At 45.0% G+C, this 24,039-nt stretch overlaps 1 protein-coding gene across 1 annotated transcript; it reads left to right on the top strand.

Annotated features, from left to right (window-relative positions):
- Nucleotides 1–1,104: 1,104 nt before the first annotated feature.
- On the top strand, nt 1,105–22,846 carry CFAP52 (cilia and flagella associated protein 52). Its single transcript, XM_032199906.1, has 14 exons — nt 1,105–1,168; nt 2,659–2,858; nt 3,537–3,673; nt 4,281–4,409; nt 5,463–5,562; nt 6,035–6,148; nt 14,057–14,157; nt 14,855–15,025; nt 16,967–17,115; nt 17,738–17,883; nt 20,272–20,423; nt 21,044–21,146; nt 21,399–21,510; nt 22,299–22,846. The coding sequence occupies exons 1-14, from the start codon at nt 1,105–1,107 to the stop codon at nt 22,472–22,474; spliced, it is 1,854 nt and encodes a 617-aa protein (XP_032055797.1). The 3' UTR covers nt 22,475–22,846.
- The last annotated feature ends 1,193 nt before the right edge of the window (nt 22,847–24,039 follow it).

Consider the following 24,039-nt stretch of genomic DNA (forward strand, 5'->3'; position numbering starts at 1 on the left):
AAAGTTGCCCTTGGGAGTCCCTCTTTCTTTCCACAAAGCAGTTTTCCCCCTGCACCCAGAGATGCACAGGACGCACACGATGCCTGCAAACGCAAAGCCCTTCCTTCGCAATCCAGTCTGGCCTCTCAGCAGCTGCTGGCTCAGGCTTCACCATCTTGCTTGTAAAGGGCAAGAAGGTCCTGTCCAACGTATTAAAATACCAGTGACTGGGATCGTTCTGTGTGGGACACAGGGGTATTTGATGCAGTGGAAAAGCCTGCGAGTCCCTGTGACGCTGTACGCGCCGGTACCTGAGCTGCCTGCTGCTGCCAGCTGTAAAGCACGATGAGCGGCAGCGTGCTTATTACATTCACCGCCTGTCATCTGACGAGTGTCTTTGCCGTTTTTTAAAATGACGCTAGAGTACTTTCTTCTCTACACTTTATTCCATTACCGTATAAAGTTCAAAACTCTTAGAGAATTAAAGGAAAAAAAAAAAAAAAAAAAAAAAAAAAAAAGAACATGCAGAGAGCAGAGGGGCCTGGAAGCTCAGGGGACTTGTAATGGGATATAAAGAGGTCTTTCATCTGCATTGTGCTGGCACTTGACTGCAGTAAGGTCAGCAGGGAGCAAACTGCTGCTCTCTGATGGCTGCTTGGTGGCCCAGGAGAAACACGGAGACGGACGAGTGGCACCACCAACTTTACAGGTGCCCAAGCACTGGCACAGGCTGCCCAGAGAGGCTGTGCGGTCTCCTCCGGAGATACTGGGAACCGCCTGGGTGCCGTCCTGTGTGAGGTGCTCGGGGTGCCCCTGCTGGAGCTGGGGGTCCGACCAGCTGCTCCCAGTGCTTTCATCTCTCGGGGTCATTCTGTGATTGCCCGGCACGGCTTGGGGCGATTGAACCCTGGAGGTGACAGCACCCGGGCACTGCGGCTGGAAATGGGGAGCGGGAGGGAGCAGCTGGGTGGCCCCGAGGGACCAGGATCCCCCCGAGGGACCGGGATCCCCGCGAGGGGCCGGGATCCCCCCGAGGGGCCGGGATCCCTCTGTGGAGCCCGGCCCTGCCCTGCCGAGCCCTGCCCGGCGCCGTTGCCATGGCGGCCGCGGCTCCGGCGTGAGGCGATGGCGGCGCCCGAGGGCAGGGAGGCGGCGGGGCTGGAGCTGCGGGCGGCCATCGGCTTCAACGGTACCGGGACCGCCTGAGGGCTGCGGGGCGCCCGGGGTGGGGGGAGTCTGGGGGCTGGGGGAAGCGTGGGGGCAGCTGGTAAGGGCTTGGGGGGCACCGTGGGGGCAGCTGGAGGGGCTATGGGGGCAGCTGGGGGGGCTGTGGGGCATCCTGGGGGCAACTGGAGGGGCTATGGGGAGCTATGGGGGCAGTTGGGGCTTATGGGGCACCATCGGGACAACTGCATGGGCTATAGAGAACTATGGGGGCAGCTGGGGGGGCTATAGGGCACTGAGGAGACAACTGGAGGGGCTGTGGGGTACCATGGGGTAACTGGAGGGGCTATAGCGAACTATGGGGGCAGCTGAGGGGGCCTATGGGGCACTGTGGGGACAACTGGAGGGGCGTTGGGGAACTATGGGGGCAGTTGGGACTTATGGGGCACCATAGGGACACTAGAGGTGCTATGGAGCACAGTGGAGACAACTGGAGGGGCTGTGGGACACCCTGGGGGTAACTGGGGGCCTTACAGTGGAACATTGGGACAACTGGAGGGGCTGTAAGGAGCCATGGTAAGGAGCCATGGGGGCAGCTGAGGGGCTATGGGACACTGTGGGGACAACTGGAGGGACCATAGGGCACCTGAGGGGGTGTGGGGCACTCTACAGGGCACCTGGGGGGGCCATGGGACACGGTGCAGGTGGGTTTAGGGGCAGACAGGACACTGTGGGGCAGGTGAGGGGCTTGGGATGTATGTGGGCAGGTTTAGGGCACCCTGGGGTGCAGAGGGGCCACTGTAGGTCACGGCTGGACTATGGGGCCATGGTGACGGTGCCAGGCCCAGGACAGTGGGTGTGTGGGGTGCCCTGCACCTGACTGAGAGTGGAACCACTCACAGCATCCCCGACAGCAGGGCAAGAGTTCAGAGAGAAGGGTTGCAGAACAGGCAGGGTCTGACTGAATTGCAGGATTCACTATCTGTTTATTTCCAGTTACCCAGCTTAACAGAATGAGACAAGCTTCATTTCAAAATAAAACCAAATCAGGTTGCACAAAACACAGCCATAAACAACCCCATGACTTGGTGATGGGGTCGGTAACGGGTCCTCACTGGGTGCCCGGCTTCCTGGGAAATGTGCAGCTATCTGAGGCAGGTCAGGGCATGGTGAACTGGCAGTGTGAACTTTGTAAGTCAGCAGGTGTGCCTGGAGAACCTGCTGTGATGAAGGGCTCAGACCTCGGGGACAGTTAAATCTCCTGTTATTGGTAGGAAGCACAGCCCAAAATTTGTAAAGGTGACCCTTGAATTGTATAGAGGATTGTTGTTTCGGGTGGCTTTGGGTGGGAGCTGGAAGCCTCTCGTTTTTGCCCTCCTTGTGGAGTAAACCTTCAGCAATAAGGGTTTCTCTTGGGAAGCAAAATCAGGAAGTCCACAAGCATGAAGGTGTTGAATTTACCTGAGTCCCGGACTGTTGGTAGTTAGCGTTTCTTTCACTTCCTTGCTTTTGTAGGTCATATCCCATTTGGCCTGATCTGCCACCCCAACAAGGAGCACCTTCTCTACCCGCTGGGATGTACCGTGGTTATTCAAGAGTTGGCCAGCAAGAAGCAGGTGTTCTTGCACGGCCACACCAACAATGTCTCCTGCATCGTTGTCTCAAGGAGCGGTACGTTCGTGGCCTCTGGACAAGTCACCTTCATGGGCTTCAAGGTGGGTAATGCTCAATGTTTAACCATGTAATATGGACCAGAAGCATGGAGTTGGCCTGCCAAGCAGGGGGAACGCTTGCTTATTTTTAATTTTATTAAAAAACAGATGCCCATAGTGGGGGGACACTGCAGAGAACGGGGAGTTGTGGCTACTCTGTTGCCGGGTGAGCCTTTATATTTTGGTGGAGCATTAAGCATTTCCCCAAGGATTAGGGTAACTAGGTTGAGAGATTTCTTAGTCCCAATTCTTTTTATCAAAAATATTGTGGACATGTGCCAGCCTAAATCCCATTAGACGTTAATTAATAAATTATGTTATATTTAAAATTCTTTATGGTTTAATTTTTTAGTGCCTATTTGAAAAGATTCTGAGGCAGTAGGAAGGAATCAAGCATTAGGGTTTTCAGTATTTTAAAATCTAAGTCAAATACTCTTCCAGTGTAATCAGTAAATTTTGATTCTGAAATGAAACACAGCAACTAAATTGGAATTAGCAACTAAGTTGGAATAATATTTTGTGCAGCACTTGGTCTGAAGCGTATTCCTCCCATACCACACTGGGCTGGAAAGAAGCTAACCTTCAGCTTTTTGCTTCTAACAAAAGTTCGCTTCCTGCCAGAGCACTTCAGCGTGTTACAGCTGATGCTCTGACTTGGACCTCTTCTCCTTTGGACTGCAGGCAGACATCATTTTGTGGAATTTTTGGAAGAAGGAGTTAGTTGCTCGGCTGTCCCTTCATAAGGGTAAAATCGAAGGACTAGCGTTCTCTCCAAACGAACTTTATCTTGTGTCACTGGGAGGCCAGGACGATGGCAGGTAGGTATTTCCCCTTCTTGATGCATAACTCCTGACCATTTGTATGGCATTGAGGAAGGCTGCTTAGGGAGTACTCACTCCTCCCTCTTCTGGCAATCCAATGCTTTCCCCTTCTTGACATCTTTAGAGCATCCTGCTCTGTCTGATGGAAGCATTCAGCATCCCATCCTGCCTGATGGAAGCTGGATTGGTACCCTAGAGTGCAGGGCAGGGGAAAACAAAGGGAGCAGCTAATTCTGAAGTTTTTTTGTCACCCAGCGATATGTCAACTGCACTATTAGCTGATTTAACATACTGTCCTGAAGAATTAAGAGTGGAATAAAAAGTTATTTTAGATCAGATTCTACCTAAGACATAATTTGAGTCTTGCTCAGCAGGAGGAATACCACAAATACATATCCCTTCTTCAGGAACAAGGGATGTAGGCTGCAATTCCATGTGTTTGTCTTAAGGCTTTTCTCGAATAAAATATGTATGAGGTGACTTTTATTGCTTATCCTTGTGGGAACAGACTGCAGGAAAGCAAGTTTATTCTTGCTTTTTTTTTGGTAGGTTTTTAAGTATCATTAAAAAGCAAAGCTATTTAAAACCCCTCCTTCCTTTGCAGTGTGGTTGTGTGGGACATCATAAAGAGAGAGGCTGTCTGCGGGAGCCCTGCCTCGGCCCGGAGCGCGGGCAATACAACCATTGTCGAGTGCTCTGGATGCAGAGACGAGATGTTTGTTACTGCTGGAAAGTAAGGTTTTATTTACAAGAACTCTTTGGAGAAAAAGAACACAGAGACTTCTCTCCTTTTACAAAGGGTCTTTACTTAAGTACAAGGAAAGTTCAACAATAGTGTGCTCATGCTTTTTTTCCCCCTCCCCCCCCCCCCCAATGGACACATGAATATCCATCAGCTTGCCTTTTAAAGCGTTTCTGCCTGTTCTGCCTGAGTGTGTTTTGAAAGCAGCATGCAGGGACTAGCACGCACCACTTCTGTTCATGATAGCAGGATTTTGTATTCAGTATTCCCCTTGCAATGCTTAAAATATTTAGTTCCCAGTGTTTGTGTAACAATAGCAGTCAGTGAGCGGCTCTGAACAATGCCTCATTAGTGCAGAAACAATGGTATCCTGCAAGTTGTTGGATCATCTCCTATCCTCAACAGATGTAGTGTACAATCGGTCCCTGACTTGTAACAAAAGTTGATCCAAAAAGTCACATTTTACATGCGTTTGAGACAGCCCCCGTATATCTAGCCTGACGCTTAAACCTGCTGAGGAGCTGCATCTCCCTTTAAATCAGGGAAGGGTTTGCATGGTTTTGGCTGCAGTCGCACTTATAAATGCTGGTCTTTGCATTTTTAACACTTCGTTAAATGTAGGGGTGACTGTGCATGAAGATGTTCTGTTGGTTCCTAGCTGTCAATCAAACAGTGCTAGAAAATAGTTGAAAGAGTCCTGTATTGCTCATTTCCTGTTCTAAGAAACAGGATTCCCACGGTGTATTATCTCTTTGGGGAATTAAGTGTCTAGGTTGTAACATACCCTTCCATAATCCTAGTGTATATTTCTGCTGAACCTTTGAGATTTTTGATTTATCTGGAAAAAAGTTACCATAAGAGACAGCAGAAAAGACAAAGACTTATTCCTGGCCTCTCTGATTCTGTTCTTTTTCCTCCTTATAAAAATTTCATGATAATATGACCTCATAAAGACTCTTTCATTCTTCTAGTACTGAAAGAACAGGGATATTTCTGAGTGCAGTACCAAGTATGAATTTGATCCTGCTATATACTTTCTTGCAGTGGGACCATTCGAGTGTGGGAACTGGATCTACCAAACAGAAAAATCCGACCAACTGAATGCCAGACAGGGCAACTGAGGAGAGTGATCACAAGTCTTAAGGTAAGGTTTAGACAAATGATTTGGCTGAATTAAGTAACTCTCAACAGACTAGAAAAGACCATGAGCTTTTCTAGTAATGCTAAAAATGCCAATTGTAACTTCAGGATGGCAATGAAATTGCTAAATGTTGGCTCCTGACAGGTGGTTTCCCATCATTTCTTTATCCTGGGAAAAGTGTTTTGGATGCTTCTGAAAAGAAGCAGCTTGTATTTTAGTCAGAGGTTTTAGCACCCAGAGAATTCCCCTTTTTCTTCAAAGTATTACTTAGAATTGGTTGGAAAACATTGTACATTGAGCAGCGTTACGGATCTTTGTGTGCAATGGGCTAAAAGCACTGGCTATGTGCCCTTTGAGTAAATCCTGGCAATTCACTTAAATAAAGCTATTTATCCAGTACAGTGCTAGAGTTGGGACAAATTGCTCAGTATCTGGACTGTGTTCTCTTTTTTTTTTTTTTAACACTTTCATGTAGATAGCAGATGACGATAACTATTTTTACGCTGGCACATCAAGTGGTGATATCCTGAAAGTGAACACAAACAACAAGCTGATGACTGAGTATGGGCCTAAAGAGAAGTTTAGCTTGGTAAGTAGCAGCTCTGTGACTTGAATTTTTTCCTTATCCTCCTCTTTATTGGTGACTGGAATTAGGGCAACCTCCTGGAGAATCATTACAAAGCTTTTTCACAAACTAACCTGCATCAGGGAGGACAAGAGGTGTGGATGTGTGTGACACGGTGGCTGTTCAGGTTGGAGCACTGGGAAGAGAATACCACAAGTCTTTGAGAAACCAGAACGGGAGCACAATGAGGATTCACAGCTGGAAGGGAGCAAGGACCAGGATAAAACCAAACTGAAGAGATGAAAGATGAGGGGAGAAAAGAACAGACTGTGCCTTGTTTATGTGGTTCCTGTAATGAAACCAAAGACTCCTGAGATCATAGGTGCATACTGTGCTATTACTGCAGTTTATTGTCCCCCCGTTTGTGCCAGCAGAATTGCCTGTAGGTTAAGAGTGGATCAAGAATGGATTCAGCTGAAAAAACACCTGCAGCAGGGTAATTTTTGGCAGATATTATTTACAGCAGAGCCTCATAAACTGCTAAGAGCACAGCTGAAAGAGGCAGCGTGCTTCTTTGTATTGGAAGTACAGCGAGAATTCACAATAAAAACCTGTTTCATTTTTGCTGGGTCTGATAACATAGCTTGGCTTCAGTTACCCCCCCCTAACTTCAGAGATGAAATCGTGTGGCAGAGCTGAATGTTCCAGGGCTGTCAGTGGCTTGTGTAACAATCTGTAAAACAGAATTTATTCTTTCTCTGTATTTTTTTATTTTCAGTTCTTAGTGCTGTCAGTGACCCTGCTTTGAGCAGGAGAGGGCTGCACTGGACGAGCTCCAGTGGTTCCTCCCAACGCCAAGCTGCCCTGTGGTCCTGTGGTGCTGGTCTGCTCAGGGGACTCTCCTGATCATGGCATTTAGTTAATAACAAAGTATCCAAAACTTTAAAGCAGTAAGCAGTGAGGATAATATATACCTCAGGCTTGCCTTACTGGGTGCTGACTTCAAAACTAGGTTTGAATAGTTAGCTTTGGTGGGATCAGAGTAGTGAGATTTGGTGAGTCCCACTAGGCTTTGGTGAGATTTCTGTGGCACTAATCTTGCACTAAAGCACACAGAAATTAAAGCACAAAAAATGCTTATTTTTGGCACCCATTTTGAGAGGTTTTATCTCTACCCTTTTCCCATAGTATTTGATATTATGTAGCTTTTTTATGTTTTCAGACATAGGTCCAATTGACCTTATTCACAGATTCCAGTGACCCATACTTTTGAAAGTCAGTCCCCAGAGTCTGTGTTGGCACCTGAGGAGCAGACAATTAAATACTGCTTGGAAAAATCTATTAAACGACTTGCTCAGCATCACAAGAATTCTGGCGGAGGCTGCTACGTAGAATTTAGTTCTTCTGGACCGCATTATGGCTGTTCAGTCAAGATGTGATCTGTTGGATTTTTTGTACATGTGTGTTCTCTCATCACGTTATTACATTATACCCATCCTGACTGATGTCTGTAGTAGCTCCAGCTTCCCCGCTGATGAAGCAGAGGTATTACTGAAAAAGATAGTCTAGATGATATAATTAAAGAGTTTATTATAATGCTTATGCACAAGTGGGACAAAACAAGGTTGAGCAGTGCACACTGGTTCTGTTACTTTAACTTCTGAGTGCTCAGCTTCCTAACCTCAAAGCTCCTTTAAAGTAGTTCTGTTTGTCTGTAATTGGGACTCCTGGGTCTTAGTATAACGATCCCCAGACAGGAGTGTCTGCTGAACAAGGAGCTTTTGGCCTTCCGTTGTTTGAGACTTCTGCTTGCAGGGAGCTGTAATCATAAACAAACAGGAACAGCTGGAACACTTGCTCTTGATTTCTCTTTGTTTGTTGCTGTTAAATGCCTTCTTTGAGCTTCTTGGTTTATAGCCAGTGGAGGGGGTAGTACTTGAAAAATTCAAACACTTCCCTGAAAAATCTTCTTGCGTGAGGTTGTATTTTGTGATTCTATTAGAAACCACGAAAATCAGTGAGCAGTGAGGGAAGCAATACAGATGGAAGTACTGCTATGGATGCTATGGGGAAATTGTCCTAGAAAGAAGCGGACATTATTATTTGAGAGCACATACAGGATTGACAAAAACTGTGAGAAAAATTCATCAGTAAACCCCAAAGAAAAAGCTACTCCGGACTTGTTTTTCCAAATCTCCTGAACTTTGCCTGTACCAACACACGTACATACAAACCACATTCGTGCCCATGTACAGTGCCGTGTTTCTTGCATTACAAATGCATGCCCACATCTCTGGGATAACTTGGAGCCACTGAGATTTTAAAAATATATTTCAATATTTATCTAGTTTAGATTGTTGGAGAAGTTACTATATTTGTTTTTATCACTCGCATTGTATGTAAGTATTTTAATTCTGTGTACATATTAGGAAACAAGAATGTACATATTTTGCTTTTCTGATAAATAATCAGCAGACTTACGATTTGTAATGTTGATAAGAACTCTTGTGGGTGTACCTGTACTGTATGCTGTTACTATCGTCCTCAGCAGTCATCCTGCAGTGTCTTGCATCCACATGGGACCCGTGTCCTGGCTGATCTCTGCATTTTTTTACGCTGAAGTCTTGAAGATTGAATATCCCCTCTTTTAAATGCTGTCATGCTTTGACTCCTATGTCTGGCATTACATGTGCCTCTCCTGGAGCACCTGGATGAAGCCACAGGAGGTCCTGAGCTCCCTTGCCCTCTGCAGTGAGGCAAAGGCACCAAGTGTGTTTGAAACAAACCTTCACAGAAAACATGCTTTTGAGATCGTTACTAAAGAAGCGAGCAAATAGGGTGATTAGCATGATGCCATGCAATTTGGGAGTTAAAGGAGAGCCTTGGGCCTCTGAGTGAAAAGTAGAGACTCAAGGCCAGACCACAGTCCCATCCAGACTGTGAGGAGCATTGGAGAATCACTACCTTCAGCTGGCATTGCTTCTGATAGCACAAAGCTGAAGAAAAAGGGGACCTTCTGCTGTGCAAGAGACTGACCAGATGCTAGGGGGAAGTTCCAGAAGGGGGTGTCACAGCTCTCTGCCAGCCTTGTGGATGAGACCTGATCTGGTAGGCAATAATGTGACTTAAATGTTGTTTTATTAGTGTTAAGTAGCGACAGCCACTTAAGAGTACCACTGGTTGTTCTGGGAGGAGGGAGAGGCAGGAAGACATGCACATTGGAGAGACTATTTGTTATTTCCATCCAATCTCCTCCTTTGCCCTCTTGCTCAAAATGATCGTTTCCTTCTGCTCTCTTCCCTGACTCTCACCAGTGCAGTTTCTGTACGCCTGAAATGGGACATTCATCACAGTCCGTGCAAATCTGTATTGTTGCGGTCAGTGAGAATGTGCTGGTGCCTCTTTATCTCCAGCTGCTCTCAGCTCCGCTCTCACACTCTCCAGTTCTCCCTTTCTAGCTTTGTACAGCGATTTCTCCTCCACCCACCCGATGCACATCCCTGCACACAAATAATATGTTGTCACTAGGCTGTCAGCAAGTCTCTCGGAACAGAAATAGAACCTAATGTTTTATGACAGAAGTTTCCAATTGTAGCACATCCTTCAATACTAGAAGAGTATTTTGCAGGTATTTTTTTTAAGTAAAAAACACAGCATTTATCAAAACAGAAGTATACGCATCCTTGTTTTTACAAAATGTAGTACATCGTGTTGCTAACCCTAGGAGACGTGATGGGTGTTTTTTTGCAGAGCCGTGCATATTTCACGAGGCATCTTTTGTATCTTTATCTGTGGCATGTAGTACTTCTTGTACCAAAAAAATCTTACTTCCCTCGCAGTACGAAGCAGAGCTGCCACGTTGCTTGTGTCAGGGGTGAGCCCTGCCCCTTGGAGCAAGGCACGGCTGCCCCAGAGCACGTTGTCACCTGGGATGGGCACGGACCCTCCCAACCCGACCGGGTGTCCCCCTGCTCCCTGCAGGCGTGAGCTGCCCTGCCTCCCCCTGTGGAGCCATCCTCAGCACTTCACTGCAGTTCTGTCTGAAAAGATGCATGTTCAGGACTTCTCTTGTACCTCTGCAAGCCTTGTTCCTCAGTGACACCAGGAATTACGAGCCAGTGGCATACCATGAAACTCTGAGCCTGGAATCTGTGGCGACCCCATGACAAGCATGACTTTAGAGAAATTTAAATGACTTCAGATACTGCCTGGGTCAGGAGAAGTTGTTTATTGAAAACAGCTTTGGTCGACCTTAGAGGAACTTTCTTTTGATAAATAAGAATGTGTTTATTATACAGACGTGATCTGAAGATTTCTTTGTTTCTGTTTTGAAGAGGAGTGGCACTTCGCTAGTGTGAAGCAACTTGTTCACCATCTAAATGAAACCAAGTGCATTTCTGTGATGTCTATAAATACTGGAGTGAACAGCAAAATGAATTTTATTCCCATCGCAGGCTTGAGGAGCTATAAGGCTGCCATTCAGATGCAAAGTGGGATGTACCACTGCAGATGGCTGTTCAGAATTAGGAGGGTGTTTTGCATTGTAAACAAAATATTTAAACGAGGTGTGCTGGAAGAGTTCAGAGAGCACTGGGGAACTTTGCAAGACATCAGAACGGGACAAAGAGCAAGAATCCCTGCAGGGGTGAGCCGGGAAGGGGAAGGCTGGATTTGTGCCTTATTTATAATCGCTCTTCAAAGCAGTGTTTTTTTTTTTTTTTGTAAGAAGTAAATAATGAATGGTGATATTTTTAACCTCCTGCGTTAACCTCTGCATTTCATCTACAGAAGGACTGTTAGTATCATAACACGGAGCATTCATGGCATCATTACTAAGAACTGCCTGACTCCATGAACAACAAGTGCAACTCCCAGAGCTGCTTGTTCATGGTGATTGAAAGAACAGGCTGGACAAGGAAGAAGGACGATTATTAAATTCAGGCTGAAAGCAAACTCTGGCCAGCAATGAATTCTGGTCAATTCAAGGTGTTTCTTTATTTTTTCCTTAAGTATATCTGCTCCCCTCACAGATTGGAAGAACTGAAGACAATGCCTTGAAAAACTCAGAGCAGTGTGAAAACCCTAATTTATTAGCAAATAGCAGGGAACTGTCATCAGGTAAACTATATTGTCATTGGCTTGATTTCTAATTCTGCCACCTGCCATAATTCTAAACCCAAGGGTCATCTGAGATGGCAGTCTCTACCAGGAAAAAAAAATGAAATAATAGATCAGAAGAAAGTTGACAGGCCTGTGGTAATAAGGGACTCAAAATGCTGCCAACGCCTTCTAGGAAATTTTGCGAAACACTGTTTAGTAACAGTTCTGATAATTTTAATTAATAAAAAATATCCCTTTCTTCTTGTGGCTTTGCTAAGAATATTTGCATAAAACCTAGCTCCCTGCCTGGTGGTGTTGTGCTAGCATGGCATCAAATCCTCTGTGGGTGCAGCATTTTTCAGTGCTTATTCCTGATATTACAGGAGACTGGGATATGCTACTGGTGGAATTAGACTAATGAAGAAATACAGCTAGATTAGATTATAAATAAAAAAAAATGATAATTTTCAACTTTTTTTCCCCCTGTAATCCATGTTTATTTGGTCTTAAGGTTAAGCGGTCCTTAACCCACAGCGCAGGGGCAGGTGCAAGGCTGCCCGGAATGCCAGCTGCCAGGGGCCCCTAAGTGCGAAGAGCCAAATGGCTGGAAATACTTCACTCAGTTGTGTTATTACTGCTAAGCTGCTGGACACAAGCAAAACAAACACAGAACAAGGAATTAATCTATTCTAGGCAGTTATATTTTGTTTTCTTTTTCTCCAAAAAGAACGAGTGAGAATTTAAAAAAATGAGCTGGTTGGATAACTGAACCAAAGTAATTTTTCCAAATTCAGCAGATTCTGTGGCTTTTGCAGCATCCTTTCTAATAGCATCCACCTCTAAATAGCTCAGATGTCAATTCTATTTTCTTCTGTCTCAGCTTCCTCTGTCACCTTCCATAGAGTTTCAGTCCTTTCCACAACAGAAAATTAACACTTTCTGGCATACATTTTTTTAAACACTCCACAAGTGTTTAATTTTGCTGGTATTATCACAAAAAAACTGCTGGTACTATCACAACTGCTAGCAATAGGGCTTCTAAACTTAGGTCACAGCAACTGCTGTTGGAGTTGATATCGCAACTCATCGTGCCGTGCTGAGCAGAATCCCCCCACGTCACCAGAGCCTGGAGCTGGCCTGGTCCAGAACAACTGGTGGCAATGGTTTCCTGCTCTCCTGGTGAGAGTGGAAGCGCCTCTTGTACATGCTTGCTTTGCGATAAAAGGTAGTGTTCAGTCCCAGTTTTAACAGCATAAAGCTCCTTTGTTTTCTTTTCTCTTTTTCTTTTTTCCATTTCAGTCATGCATTTGCTCCCCCAAGCTAGTGGGAATGTTCTGAGTGATTTGACCCCCACAGATGTAGTTTCATTCCTCTTGCAGCCTATTCTGGAGTGTCAGAGATTTTCAAGAATTCATGTGTTGCCTTGTATAGTCGGCTGAATATGAGCCAGCAGTGTGCTCAGGTGGCCAAGAAGGCCAACGGCATCCTGGCTTGTATCAGGAACAGTGTGACCAGCAGGGCTAGGGAGGTGATCGTCCCCCTGTACTCAGCTCTGGTGAGGCCGCACCTCGAGTACTGTGTTCAGTTTTGGGCCCCTCGCTACAAGAAGGACATCGAGGTGCTTGAGCGGGTGCAGAGAAGGGCGACGAAGCTGGTGAGGGGCCTGGAGAACAAGTCCTACGAGGAGCGGCTGAGGGAGCTGGGCTTGTTCAGCCTGGAGAAGAGGAGGCTCAGGGGCGACCTTATCGCTCTTTATAAGTACATTAAAGGAGAATGTAGTGAGGTGGGGGTTGGTCTGTTCTCCCACGTGCCTAGTGACAGGACGAGGGGGAATGGGCTTAAGTTGCGCCAGGGGAGTTTTAGGTTGGATGTTAGGAAGAACTTCTTCACTGAAAGGGTTGTGAGGCACTGGAACAGGCTGCCCAGGGAAGTGGTGGAGTCACCATCCCTGGAAGTCTTTAAAAGATGTTTAGATGTAGAGCTCAGGGATATGGTTTAGTGGGGACTGCTAGCGTTAGGTCAGAGGTTGGACTCGATGATCTTGAGGTCTCTTCCAGCCTAGAAAATTCTGTGATTCTGTGATTCTGTATACAGGAGACTACCATTACTGGACAGGCAGCAGAACAGAAGCAGAGGCTGACTTTTCTAATTCTGGAAATTTTGTAGTAAGGCTGAGGATTGATTTTCTTCTGTCTGTAGTCTGGTACTTTAGCCACTGAAAAGCATTTCTGCTTTTCCTAATGGCTCATCTCCTGTTGGTTTACTCATCTTAGTAAATAGCAGAAACCTGTGCTGATGGGCTGACTAATTTCCAAAGCTTTTCTGTGACAAGTGTATTTTATTAGCATGCAGGCAATGGGATTGGATACTTCAGACAGAGAGGGGATGAGAGGATCTGTCCCAAAAGCAGTCTTTGGCTGAGTTTTATCTTCTGTCGTTTTCACATCTGATAGATAAAGAACCAGTGGAAGGCGAAGTGGAGGCACTGACACAAACTGTGTGTAGTGCTTGCTGGAACAAGGTAAGGATGCGTAGGCACATATGTGGTCCCAGCTGCGCTGAGGGGTTGATGTTGCTGCTGTCTACTTGCTCTTTAAACACTTGTATCGTAGATGTTCATATATGCTTGTAATTAATAACTCTTTTCTTCCTTTTCCCTCTAGAGAACCACTTTTAGCTCAGGTCAGCCGAAGAATACTGATAAAGGCACATTTGAGTGGCATGAGCACCACCACAGGGAGCACGCTAAACACTCCACTGTGCTATTCAGCGTGGCTGCATCGATACAGATATTCTTCCATCCAATTGTGTTTTAATCCTGTTTTCTCCTAGGGAATCACAGCTTTGATTTTGCTGAAGATGGGAGATTTAATAGTCGGCACCGGAGAAGGGATTGTGGCTCTCTGTAAAGGGTCAAACTACAAAGCAATGAAGTGAGTTTGTGGGTGGGAGAGTCAGAGGGTAGAGGTGATGCTTCCCCCTGAGGCTCAGGGTGCAAGAACTAATCACTTCTATGGCATGGCATAATCCAAATAAATCAGTTTTTCAATCCTGTAGATAAAATAGATGTTGTTAAAATAGACAGGATGGTTCTAGCATAATGAATTTGAAACAGATTGAAAATTAGTGTATGCTTCTGCATAAAAGTACATTGCCCTTCTCATAATTCATTTTAAATGACCAGTGTTTCCTTTGGGGCATTAGGATTTAGATCCCGAATTGGTGTAAACTGAGACAGATCTGTTAAGTCAGTAAAATTATGTTTTACACCACCTGAGGAAGATTAATATTTGACGTTTAAAAAACGTTTGTTGGAGGACATGGGACTGTAAAGGAGTGCTCTCGCTAATTTTATAGGCACGTCTCAAAGTGCTAGAGTCCTTGCAAGGCTTTTTTCTGCATACGGAATAGGATGCTGCAGGCTTCACTCTTCAGTAGATGATTTCGAAATTGGGCTTGCAGACAGTCATTTTGCATCATTCAAATAGCCAACTTAGGGGTGCAGTTCTGAAAGCCTAGCTTTGTACAACTTAAAGTGTTCCCAAAAGATCTAAAGTGTATGGAAATATTCTTGAATATGGGATATTTAATTGCACTTCAGCAAGAATAGATTTTGCTTTCTCTTGACAGGAGGATTCAAGTTCAAGGTGGTGTCACTTCCCTGACATGCAGAGGCCAGGGGCACCAGTTCTTTGTGGGGACAAACATGTGCCAGATGTATCGAATTAACTACACTGCCTTTAAGGAGGAGCTGATTGCTGCCTGTCATAATGAAGCTGTTAACGACATCGTTTTTCCTGTGTGAGTATAACTGACTGGGATGCTTTTGGCTGGCGATGAAGCCAGGACACCCGTGTAACACCTTTCAGTGATCGGGAACCCAGAGACTATTAACATCCCGAGGGCGTGATCTGTACGGGCAGTGTTGGCACCTACCAGTGAAACACAAGAGTGACAGTGAGCGACTGCGCAAGTACAAAAGGCAGCAGTTCTGTTTGAGAATTGGAAAAATCATTGACCTACAGGAAGAATTCTAAATTAAGGGGCTATAATTGTTTATTTTGGGGTAACAGCAGTGGTGGCAAACTCCCCCCTTTCTTCTATGGTTGGTGCTGTGAGACCTGGGCAACTTTAGTCTGCCATTAGTGTGAATCTCAAAAATCTGCTTTTGTATGTCCTTTTGCTGCTAGGGTTTGTAGAGGTGTCTGCTTTTCTACCCACCTGGAACATCAGCTGAAACCTGACTAACCTAGCTGTTCAGAGAGGCTTTTTGGGTCTCAGCCTCACTTAAAATTTCACGTTCGACAATATGGCATGCTGTATTAAATTATAGGCTTGTGGTGTGTCTTCTGTCTGCATTTGTCTTGTGAACACACAGCAAACATCCCCCCTTTCTGTACAGTAGAATCATGATGTTCTTATGAAAAACAAGGGAACCATTGTTTCCTCCCCCAACAGAGAATGGCAGTTTGATCCTGAAGGAAGTTTTGATATTTGGCATGTTGTTGTTGCATTGCTTCTTGACACAGCACAAAGTATCAAATCTTACCAAGATACAACAAAGAGTGCAGGGTATTAATAGGGAGTGCAAAATGTCCTTGTCCCTGCTTGTCACCAGCCTGAAAAATCCACATCCTTCCAATTTAATGAGTAAATCATTTGGAGCTTTAGAGTAATCTGACGCTAATATACCCACCTTGCACATCTGTGTCACAGAGGTATTTGGGTGAGCTGGATTTGGGGATGATGGTAAGGGCTACAGGGCTATATCCTTACATGCATATTTTAAACTCTTTATATGTTAACTGCTCTTGAACAGCGCATATCACTGACTTGGAAATACAGACTTAATTTCCCTGTTCTGGCTTATTTCAGAACATTTGAATTGCTGACATTGTTCTGCTTTATAAAGCACCTGCACAAGCTTGGCTTGGAAGAGGCTATGCTTTTTTTGGGCCAGATTCCCCTGTACTGGTTTGTCTTTCCAGGTGTTGATGGTGATGTTGAGCAAAAGGATGTGGCACCTCTCTAGATTTCACTCTGTCATATCCAGGGGAGACGTGGTTTGGTTGTCCTCATGCATAACGAATGTATCGTTTTCTGCCAGATAGGGTTAATCTCATCCTGCAGAAAGTGGTGGTGGTATAAAAGCATGCCCTCATGTCTCCTTTTGTTTGCTTGTTTATTGATATACTTTAAGAGCTTATTTCAAAGTCTTTGGTCCCATAGCTTTTGTAACATTGCAGAAGGTCTTTTTTATTCAAACGTATATACCAAGTATATTATGAACAGGCTTTTACCATTTTCTCTATTGCCTTCAGCAGCGTTGAATAGGAACCATCCAGTAAGCAAGATCAAAAATGACATCCTTATAATACACGGCTGTTGTTAGTCCCTGATGTTAAACCTCAGCAGTCAGCACCTCAGCACTCACTTCTCTCTCTATTAGGTGCAACAATAGAAGATTTCTAGAGATTGAATATGGGAAATAAACTTCACCTAAAGCAGGAAGAGTTATTTTAGTTTAATATACCCGTTCCTTAAAATTAATCTTTGCATAGAAACGTAACCAGGGGAATTGTTCTAATAAAGGTCTTTCAGTCTTAACCATGGTGATCCGTACTGAAAAGATTACAGCTGTACATTAGAAACAGATGAGCTTTAAAGGATGGTTTAAGATCTGAGACGGAAGCTTTTTGCTGTCTGCCTCCTCTCGTTAGCTCTTCTCTCTGAATTCCCCAGGGGAACTTCCGACTTGTTTGCCACCTGCTCCAAAAATGACATTCGTGTGTGGCACACCCCAGAAAACAGGGAGCTGCTGCGGATTGTCATCCCCAACATGACCTGCTATGCCATAGAGTTCATGAAGGATGGCAAGAGCATCATTTCAGGTACCGGGCAGCCCAGGCCCATGTGAGTCTGTTCTGTAAGTGCTGCCGAATCTCATAAATGTCATCAATGTGTTAGAATGAAGAAAGGTTTGACCTGGGAATTGTTCCAGTTCGTTGCTGTGACCCACAGGCCCCTTTGCTTGCAGCTGGTCCAAGGGGCTCTGCTCCCAGCCCCCGGGTACCTTGGGGCTGCAGTTACGGTGTTATGTGGAAGGCGAGATTTTGAGACCTTGCCTGGGATGTGAATTCCAGCAGTTCAGAATTCGGTTCAGTCTTACTCAGAAGACTTAATTCTAAAATATTAACCCTGGCATATGGAACAGATTAACCTGTGATGTACATAGAACAATTTTCATGTAAATTTGCTGGCCATTGCCATGTGCAAGTTGCCTACACAGGACCTACCACAGCTCTAGAGCAGCAATGCTGTCCTGTCCCTCCACTGTTACAAAACTAATTTGTCCACAGCCAGAACCAAAAAGGAATTAATTTTTAATAGTTTATGCGGGACTGTGTAGTATAAAGGAAGTTAATAAGAAAGGGTTAATTTGGACCAGAAAGGAAAGCAATAGCTTGAGGAAAGTCTCTGCGCCTGAATAATCTGTTTCTTTATATTCATCAGCTTGGAACGATGGAAAAATCCGTGCCTTCATGCCAGAGACTGGACGGCTAATGTATGTGATTAACAATGCCCATAGTTTGGGAGTGACAGCAATTGCTGCTACAAATGACTGTAAAAGGATCGTTAGTGGAGGAGGTGAAGGGCAGGTAATATTTTGCTTTAAAAACCCAGAGCAGCTTTGTGCTCTCATCACAGGACCTGGGAAAATTGTCTGTAACTGCTTAGTCAGAGAGTGAGCTATTCTTAGCTTCCACTTGAGCAGAGGACTGAGTCTGAAAATATTAGCCTTTGATATATGCAGATCTCTTGTTCTCAGAGGGTATAATATGAAACAATGCTCCATTTTCTTCTGGCATGTTAGTCTAGGAAAATCCTTCTGATGTAGAACATGCTCTTAATCCTCCTCTTTGTTCGTGTCTCTTCCCCTATATTTGGCTTATCTGCATTTGTCATTGTTTGCAAACCTGTGTCTGACTGTGCTCTCACACAGATTTTCTTCCTGTCATTGCTTTGGAAGTCCTAGTCGTGTCCAATATGACCTGTATGAATTCATTTAATAGCATGAAATTCACTTTCTGTGGTTATATTTTCTGTGGGCAACTTAGTAATTTTCTGGGTTGGTAATATCTGGTTTCAGTGGTGATATTAATAGAAGACTAATAATTTGGCTTATAATACATTTATGAAAATGTTCCAATGCACATAACACAAATCAGGAAACATGTTTTAGGCATCATACTTGTGCACTTCAATAATTTTCTTCCAGCAATACAAAACTAATACCATGTACTTTGGCTACTCCATGCACTGCATTTAGTTGTAGCCTCTTTCAATCTGAAAAAGAGACTGCTTATTTTTAATACAAATCATATAAACAAAGTGTGTTTAAATGATTTAAAAAATAGGAGAAAATGCAGCAATTAGACTTGGCTCATATTCAATTTCTTTCTTTCTTTTGGACTTCCCCTGTACAGTCTGGCAAGCGCTCAGAACCAGACATTTAAGTGTATCCTGACGGATTTATCTGCTTTTCTGCTTTGTTTGTGTACCCTGATGGTGGTGTTCCATGTGCCATGCTGAAGATTGCACAGGAAGTCTTGAAGAGTGAGGCGTTGAACTTGGGTCTTCCAAATCTCAGGCTAATATCCTAATCAATGAACCATCTTTCAGAATCATTCTGTGCCTCAGCTCTCCCGTAGAGTGGTAGCAGCAGCACTGCCTTGTCTAACGGCATAAAGACATTAGAGATGATGAGCCACTTCAACCCTTCACTAATAAAAGAACAGCTAAGTACCTTGGATGATTAGCGCTAGAGGATGCAGGAGATAGGAGACCTAGATTCCATATGAACACACGGAATGGCACAGGCTGCGGTTAGTTGATCTCTGAATTGAAAAAGACAGCTGAGACAGAATTAAAGCTAGAAGGTTGGTTAAGCAGAAATGAGAACTGTGGGGAGCACTTGCAGCATTCATTCAAAACACAAAGAGGTGTTCTGAAATGCTAATGGTTCTGTCAGAGTCAATCGCCCGAAAGCTGTGACATTCAGGGCTTCTTAAGGGGTCTGGATGCTCCGGTCATGTAGCCAGCAGGAATTGGACATCCAGATCCCATGGGTAACTCGGCATCAGGCTTGAAAACATGGAAGGTCAGCACTCTGCTTTTGATCCCAGCGTCTAAATTACTAAATCTGCACCAGCGTTTGACCTTAGTGGAACGTAAACGCAAGCTGATACCATGAAGCTTGGCACTAGTGGGACAGTAAATGCAAGGTGTGAAGAATCAAGTCCTCAAAGCAGAAAGATTTCTGCCTTGACCTTCTCTGGGAAAAGAGGTGCTCTCAGGCACATACCTCACATCAAAGATGAAAAGAGCTGTTTTGTATTTACTAGCATTATAAGTACCACAAATAGCAGGTAGCTTTTTAAAATGTGATTTCAGAAGCCTTGCTCTTTGATCTTTAAAGCACTGCCAGAAATATATCATGGACTAGGTGCTTATTCCTGACTGAGATACAAGTACACTGAAACATGGGAGGGTGTGGGCTCGCCAAAACATTATTTTAGGATTAACAGTCAGGAATTTCCAAACCAACTGGATTACACTCTCAGGAATCTATCTAGAGGATAGATTTAGATTACACATTAGGAAGAAATTTTTCACTGTAAGGGTAGTGAGGCCCTGGCCCAGGTTGCCCGGAGAAGCTGTGGGTGCCCCATCCCTGGTGTTCAAGGCCAGGCTGGATGGGGCCTTGGCCAACCTGACGACCAAGGGTGGCATCCCTGCCCATTGCAGGGGCTTGGGACTGGATGATCTTTAAAACCCCTTCCACCCCGAGCCATTCTGTGATTCTATGAACCCAGCTCAATTTTATGAGTCAGCTGCATGAGTAACTCATGGGAAAATAGTGACAGTCCAGTGAGATTCAGTTGCCATACAAGTTATAAGGGAAGTGTAGAGTTTAGGAAAGCCTTGGGCATCCTGCTGAGCTCAGAACCAGGCAGTTAAAGCTGATGTTTGCTGCTGATTTTCAGGTGAGAGTCTGGGCAATTGGTGAGAAAACTCGCAAACTGGAAACAGTTCTGAAGGAGCACATATCTACCGTGTCTTGCATTAAGCTTAAGAAGAATGACCAAGAGTGTGTCACAGCCAGCCTCGATGGAACGTGCATCATCTGGGATATTGTGTAAGGAGACAGATGAGTACCGCAACACACTTAAAGCGCTGGTCACTGTTGGGTCAGTGTGTCCTACCACAACGTGGTGAGGAGGAAGAGGAAAAAGAGCCTTAGAAAATGAAAATTACTAGAAAGAACAGTCAAGTCAGGAAAAGCAGAAGGTCCAACACTGGAAACCTTTCAGAAAAGTTTAGACAAGCATTGATCCCAAGTTGTTTAGTTGTATCAAATCGTGTATCAGGCAAGGGGATGGAGCAAATGATTTCCTTCCAGCTAGCTCTGTCTTCCAGCGCTGTATGACTCTGGTCCATCTATTGCAGGTCTCTAGATTTTCTGTACTGTCATAGGGGTAACAATATTCTTGTGTAGTGTGTAGCACCTAGAAGGCATTCTGGACTAAAAATCTTTTTTTCATGTGATGGCAGATCAAAAGTCCTACAAGGCAGCTGTGATAGGAAATGGAACCAATGAGCCTAAACTGGCTTCATGAAATCCTGAAGTTGGACCAGTACCTGAAAGTATCCAACTAGAAGGAGATATCTGATGTATAGCACAGGTGGAGAGAGTTCAGGCAGTCAATATTTGGTTTTTGACCTTATTGTTCTATCCTGTTTTGGGGTGTTTTGCAGGCGTTCTATAAGAAAACAAATGATTCTAGCCAACACATTGTTCAAATGTGTGTGTTACCATCCTGAAGAGTATCAGCTAATCACCAGTGGGACAGACAGAAGGGTAAGCAAAACTCCAGGAATTCTGTTGGCAGTAATCCTAGAACACAAAGTCTGGTTACAGACATTTCAAACAGCCAGAATCACACAAGGCCTTGATAAAGCCAGGCCATGCGACCTAGGGAAGGCTTCGCATACAAGCAGGGGCTTGTGAAGGAGCTCCCATACTTTGATAGAAGTTTGTGTTGCAGGGCAGCACTGAAATCTTTGTGCTATTTATGTACAACTGAGCTCTCATCTCTGGTCTGCTCTCTAGATTGCATACTGGGAAGTGTATGATGGCTCTGCGATCAGAGATTTGGAAGGCTCGCTGTCGGGCTCCATCAATGGGATGGACATCACGTCAGATGGGACGTACTTTGTCACAGGTGAGTGGGTGGATGAAACTAGGAAAGAGGAGACCAGGAAGAGCAAGGCAAGGGTCTCAGTAAAGAAAGAAAAAAATAAAAGGAAGGTCAGCTAAAAGGCAAAATAACATGAATCACTAAAGAAAAATACTTTGGAAAAGGCTGTGATTCAGACTTGGCAGATGCTATGGTTCAGTCTTGCAAGGTGTAATGTAAAGGTTAAGACGAGGTTCAGCGGTCCCCAGGCGAGTACAGGGTTGCACCTTGCCCTGCTCCTTATGTAGTTCCATCATGTTCACGGTGCACTTGGATGATTTGTTCAGGTGTCCTCCTCCAGAAGCTTGGCTCTCTGTTAGTTTGCAAGCATGTGTGACTCCAGGCTTCATCCAGCCTCAGGCTAACACATTCCCCAGCGCCGTGACATCTCTTCTGGGAGCCTAGCGCTAGCGTAGAGGAGCCATGGTACTGTATTTATTGACTGTAGCTACAACAGCAGGCTTTGTGTCAGCACCAGGTTTTAGATTAACCCAGTAAGCCAGCGCTGGCTAAGAGCCTTTTGAAGGCCCTCAGCTCTGGTACCAGCTGCTGGCCATAGCTTACTGGTGCTGCTGGTGCAGGTCCTGAGTCCTCTACCGGCTGCTGACTCTGCTTCAGTTGAGCAGAAGTGGGCTTTGCCATAATGCTCAAGACAGTGTATCCCACCCTTCCTACGTTAAATGAATGCCAAAGTATTCCCCTGCCTGTCAGCTGGGAACAAAAAGCAGCAGAACTCTGTGTAATCGTTTGTTCTTCCTTTGTGCCCGCTGCAGGTGGTGATGACCATCTGGTGAAAATGTGGGACTACAAGGAGGGTACAGTGACTCATGTTGGAGTGGGCCACAGCGGCAACATCACCCGTCTCAAGATCTGCCCTGGGAACAAGTACATCGTGAGTGTGAGTGCAGATGGTGCCATCCTGCTCTGGAAATACCCAGACTTTCCCTAACAGCTGGCACAGGAGCTGCTGGGCTGCTTCTTCCTTGGCCCGTCCTAAAGGTCCTTTCTGCTTACAGATAGGGTTGTTTTAAAGCATTTGTACTGTTAGAGGAGAGAACTGTTTTTTTACTCTCTGGTATGAATTTACCAGATCCTCCAGATGTCCTTTTTAGCACTGAATGAATAGGTCTGATTATTTTTTTTTTCGGGGGGGCTAAGAATTTCCTCTTCCTCTTAGTTTGGAGTGGAAGTATTCATCACTTCTGAAAATCATCCCGGCTATTGTAACACTGGTGTTTTGTTACTGCCACCTTTTCTGGCAGTCTCTTAGCCTATTCTTGCTTGTGTGACTGCTCATTTGTGTGCTCTCTCTCTTGTTCTTCCCTGCCCCCTTCTGTCCCTTTCTTTAATGAATAACTTGTTGTGTAAATTCAGTCTTCTGTGTTCATTTTAATTTGTCGGGTGTTGATTAAGGAGAAAGCCCTCAGCTCCAACTCAAGTGTTTAACTAGGAGGCTCTTTTGACTCAAGCTTTTAAATCAATGTTCTCCAAGGAATGCCAGGTCTTTCGGGCTTCTTCATTTGCAGTGTCCAATCTAAAACTCTGTTCAGAGGCCTGATTTTCAAAAGTGAGAGTGCAATCGTTTCTAGAAATGCCTGGATGTCTCCAGCTGGACACATTCAAATTCCCAGTCATTGCCCTAATTTTTCAAACAGGCTCCAAATAGCACAAAATATGTATTCTGTCCGAGAATGAGTATCTGGTATCACGTCTGGCATTATAGCCAACAGCTCTCGAGATACTGTTTGTTTAAAGATCAGCGTAGGCAGCCAGTCTGTGAAGTGATGCAAGTGAAGTAAATATTTCTCCTGCAGGCACTGCGAATTCTGTCATAAATTGAAATTGTAGCAAAATGTTGTATTCCTAATGTTAACGCTTAGAGACAGTTAACTAAGCTGATGATTTAAAGGCCGTGTCATTTAGATACTGCCACACCTGGACTGGCAGTAGAGCTGTTTCGGTATGCAATGGGGGACAGGCATTTTACGGGATGATTGCTTGTTATTCTTTATGTGCCACTGGAAATGATTACTGCTCACAGCACATCCTTTTAGACCGGCTCTGGGGGTATCTGCACGTGTTGCCCATCAAACACCATGCAAGTCATATTCCTTCTGGTTGAAATATCTCAGCTGTTAATAACGGAGTCTTGAGCAAAGGAATTAAGTCATTCCTTCCTCTTTTTCTTTGGATTCAAGGCTCGCTGCTATGCAGCAATAAACACTCCAGCAGGTTTTACAAGCTCTGCAGCAGTGCTCACTGTGGTTTGGAAGACAGGATCAAACCACTGGAATGCGGGACAGACAGGCAAAACATTCGTGCTTGTGTAGGACAATACAAACAGAAACTGTGTGTGGGAGCTCCCCGGGCAGCCCCAAAGAGCAGCTCCTCTCTGCTGGCCCAGGGCAGCGCGGGCAGCGTGGTGCCGGATCGCCGATCCCCTGATGCCATCAGCCCAGTGCAGCCCAGCTTGGACAGGGCTCAGGGCACCGCCAGCTCCCCGTGTACCTGGAG

The sequence above is a fragment of the Aythya fuligula genome, chromosome 18 (assembly GCF_009819795.1).
Source record: "Aythya fuligula isolate bAytFul2 chromosome 18, bAytFul2.pri, whole genome shotgun sequence".
Taxonomy (NCBI): domain Eukaryota; kingdom Metazoa; phylum Chordata; class Aves; order Anseriformes; family Anatidae; genus Aythya; species Aythya fuligula.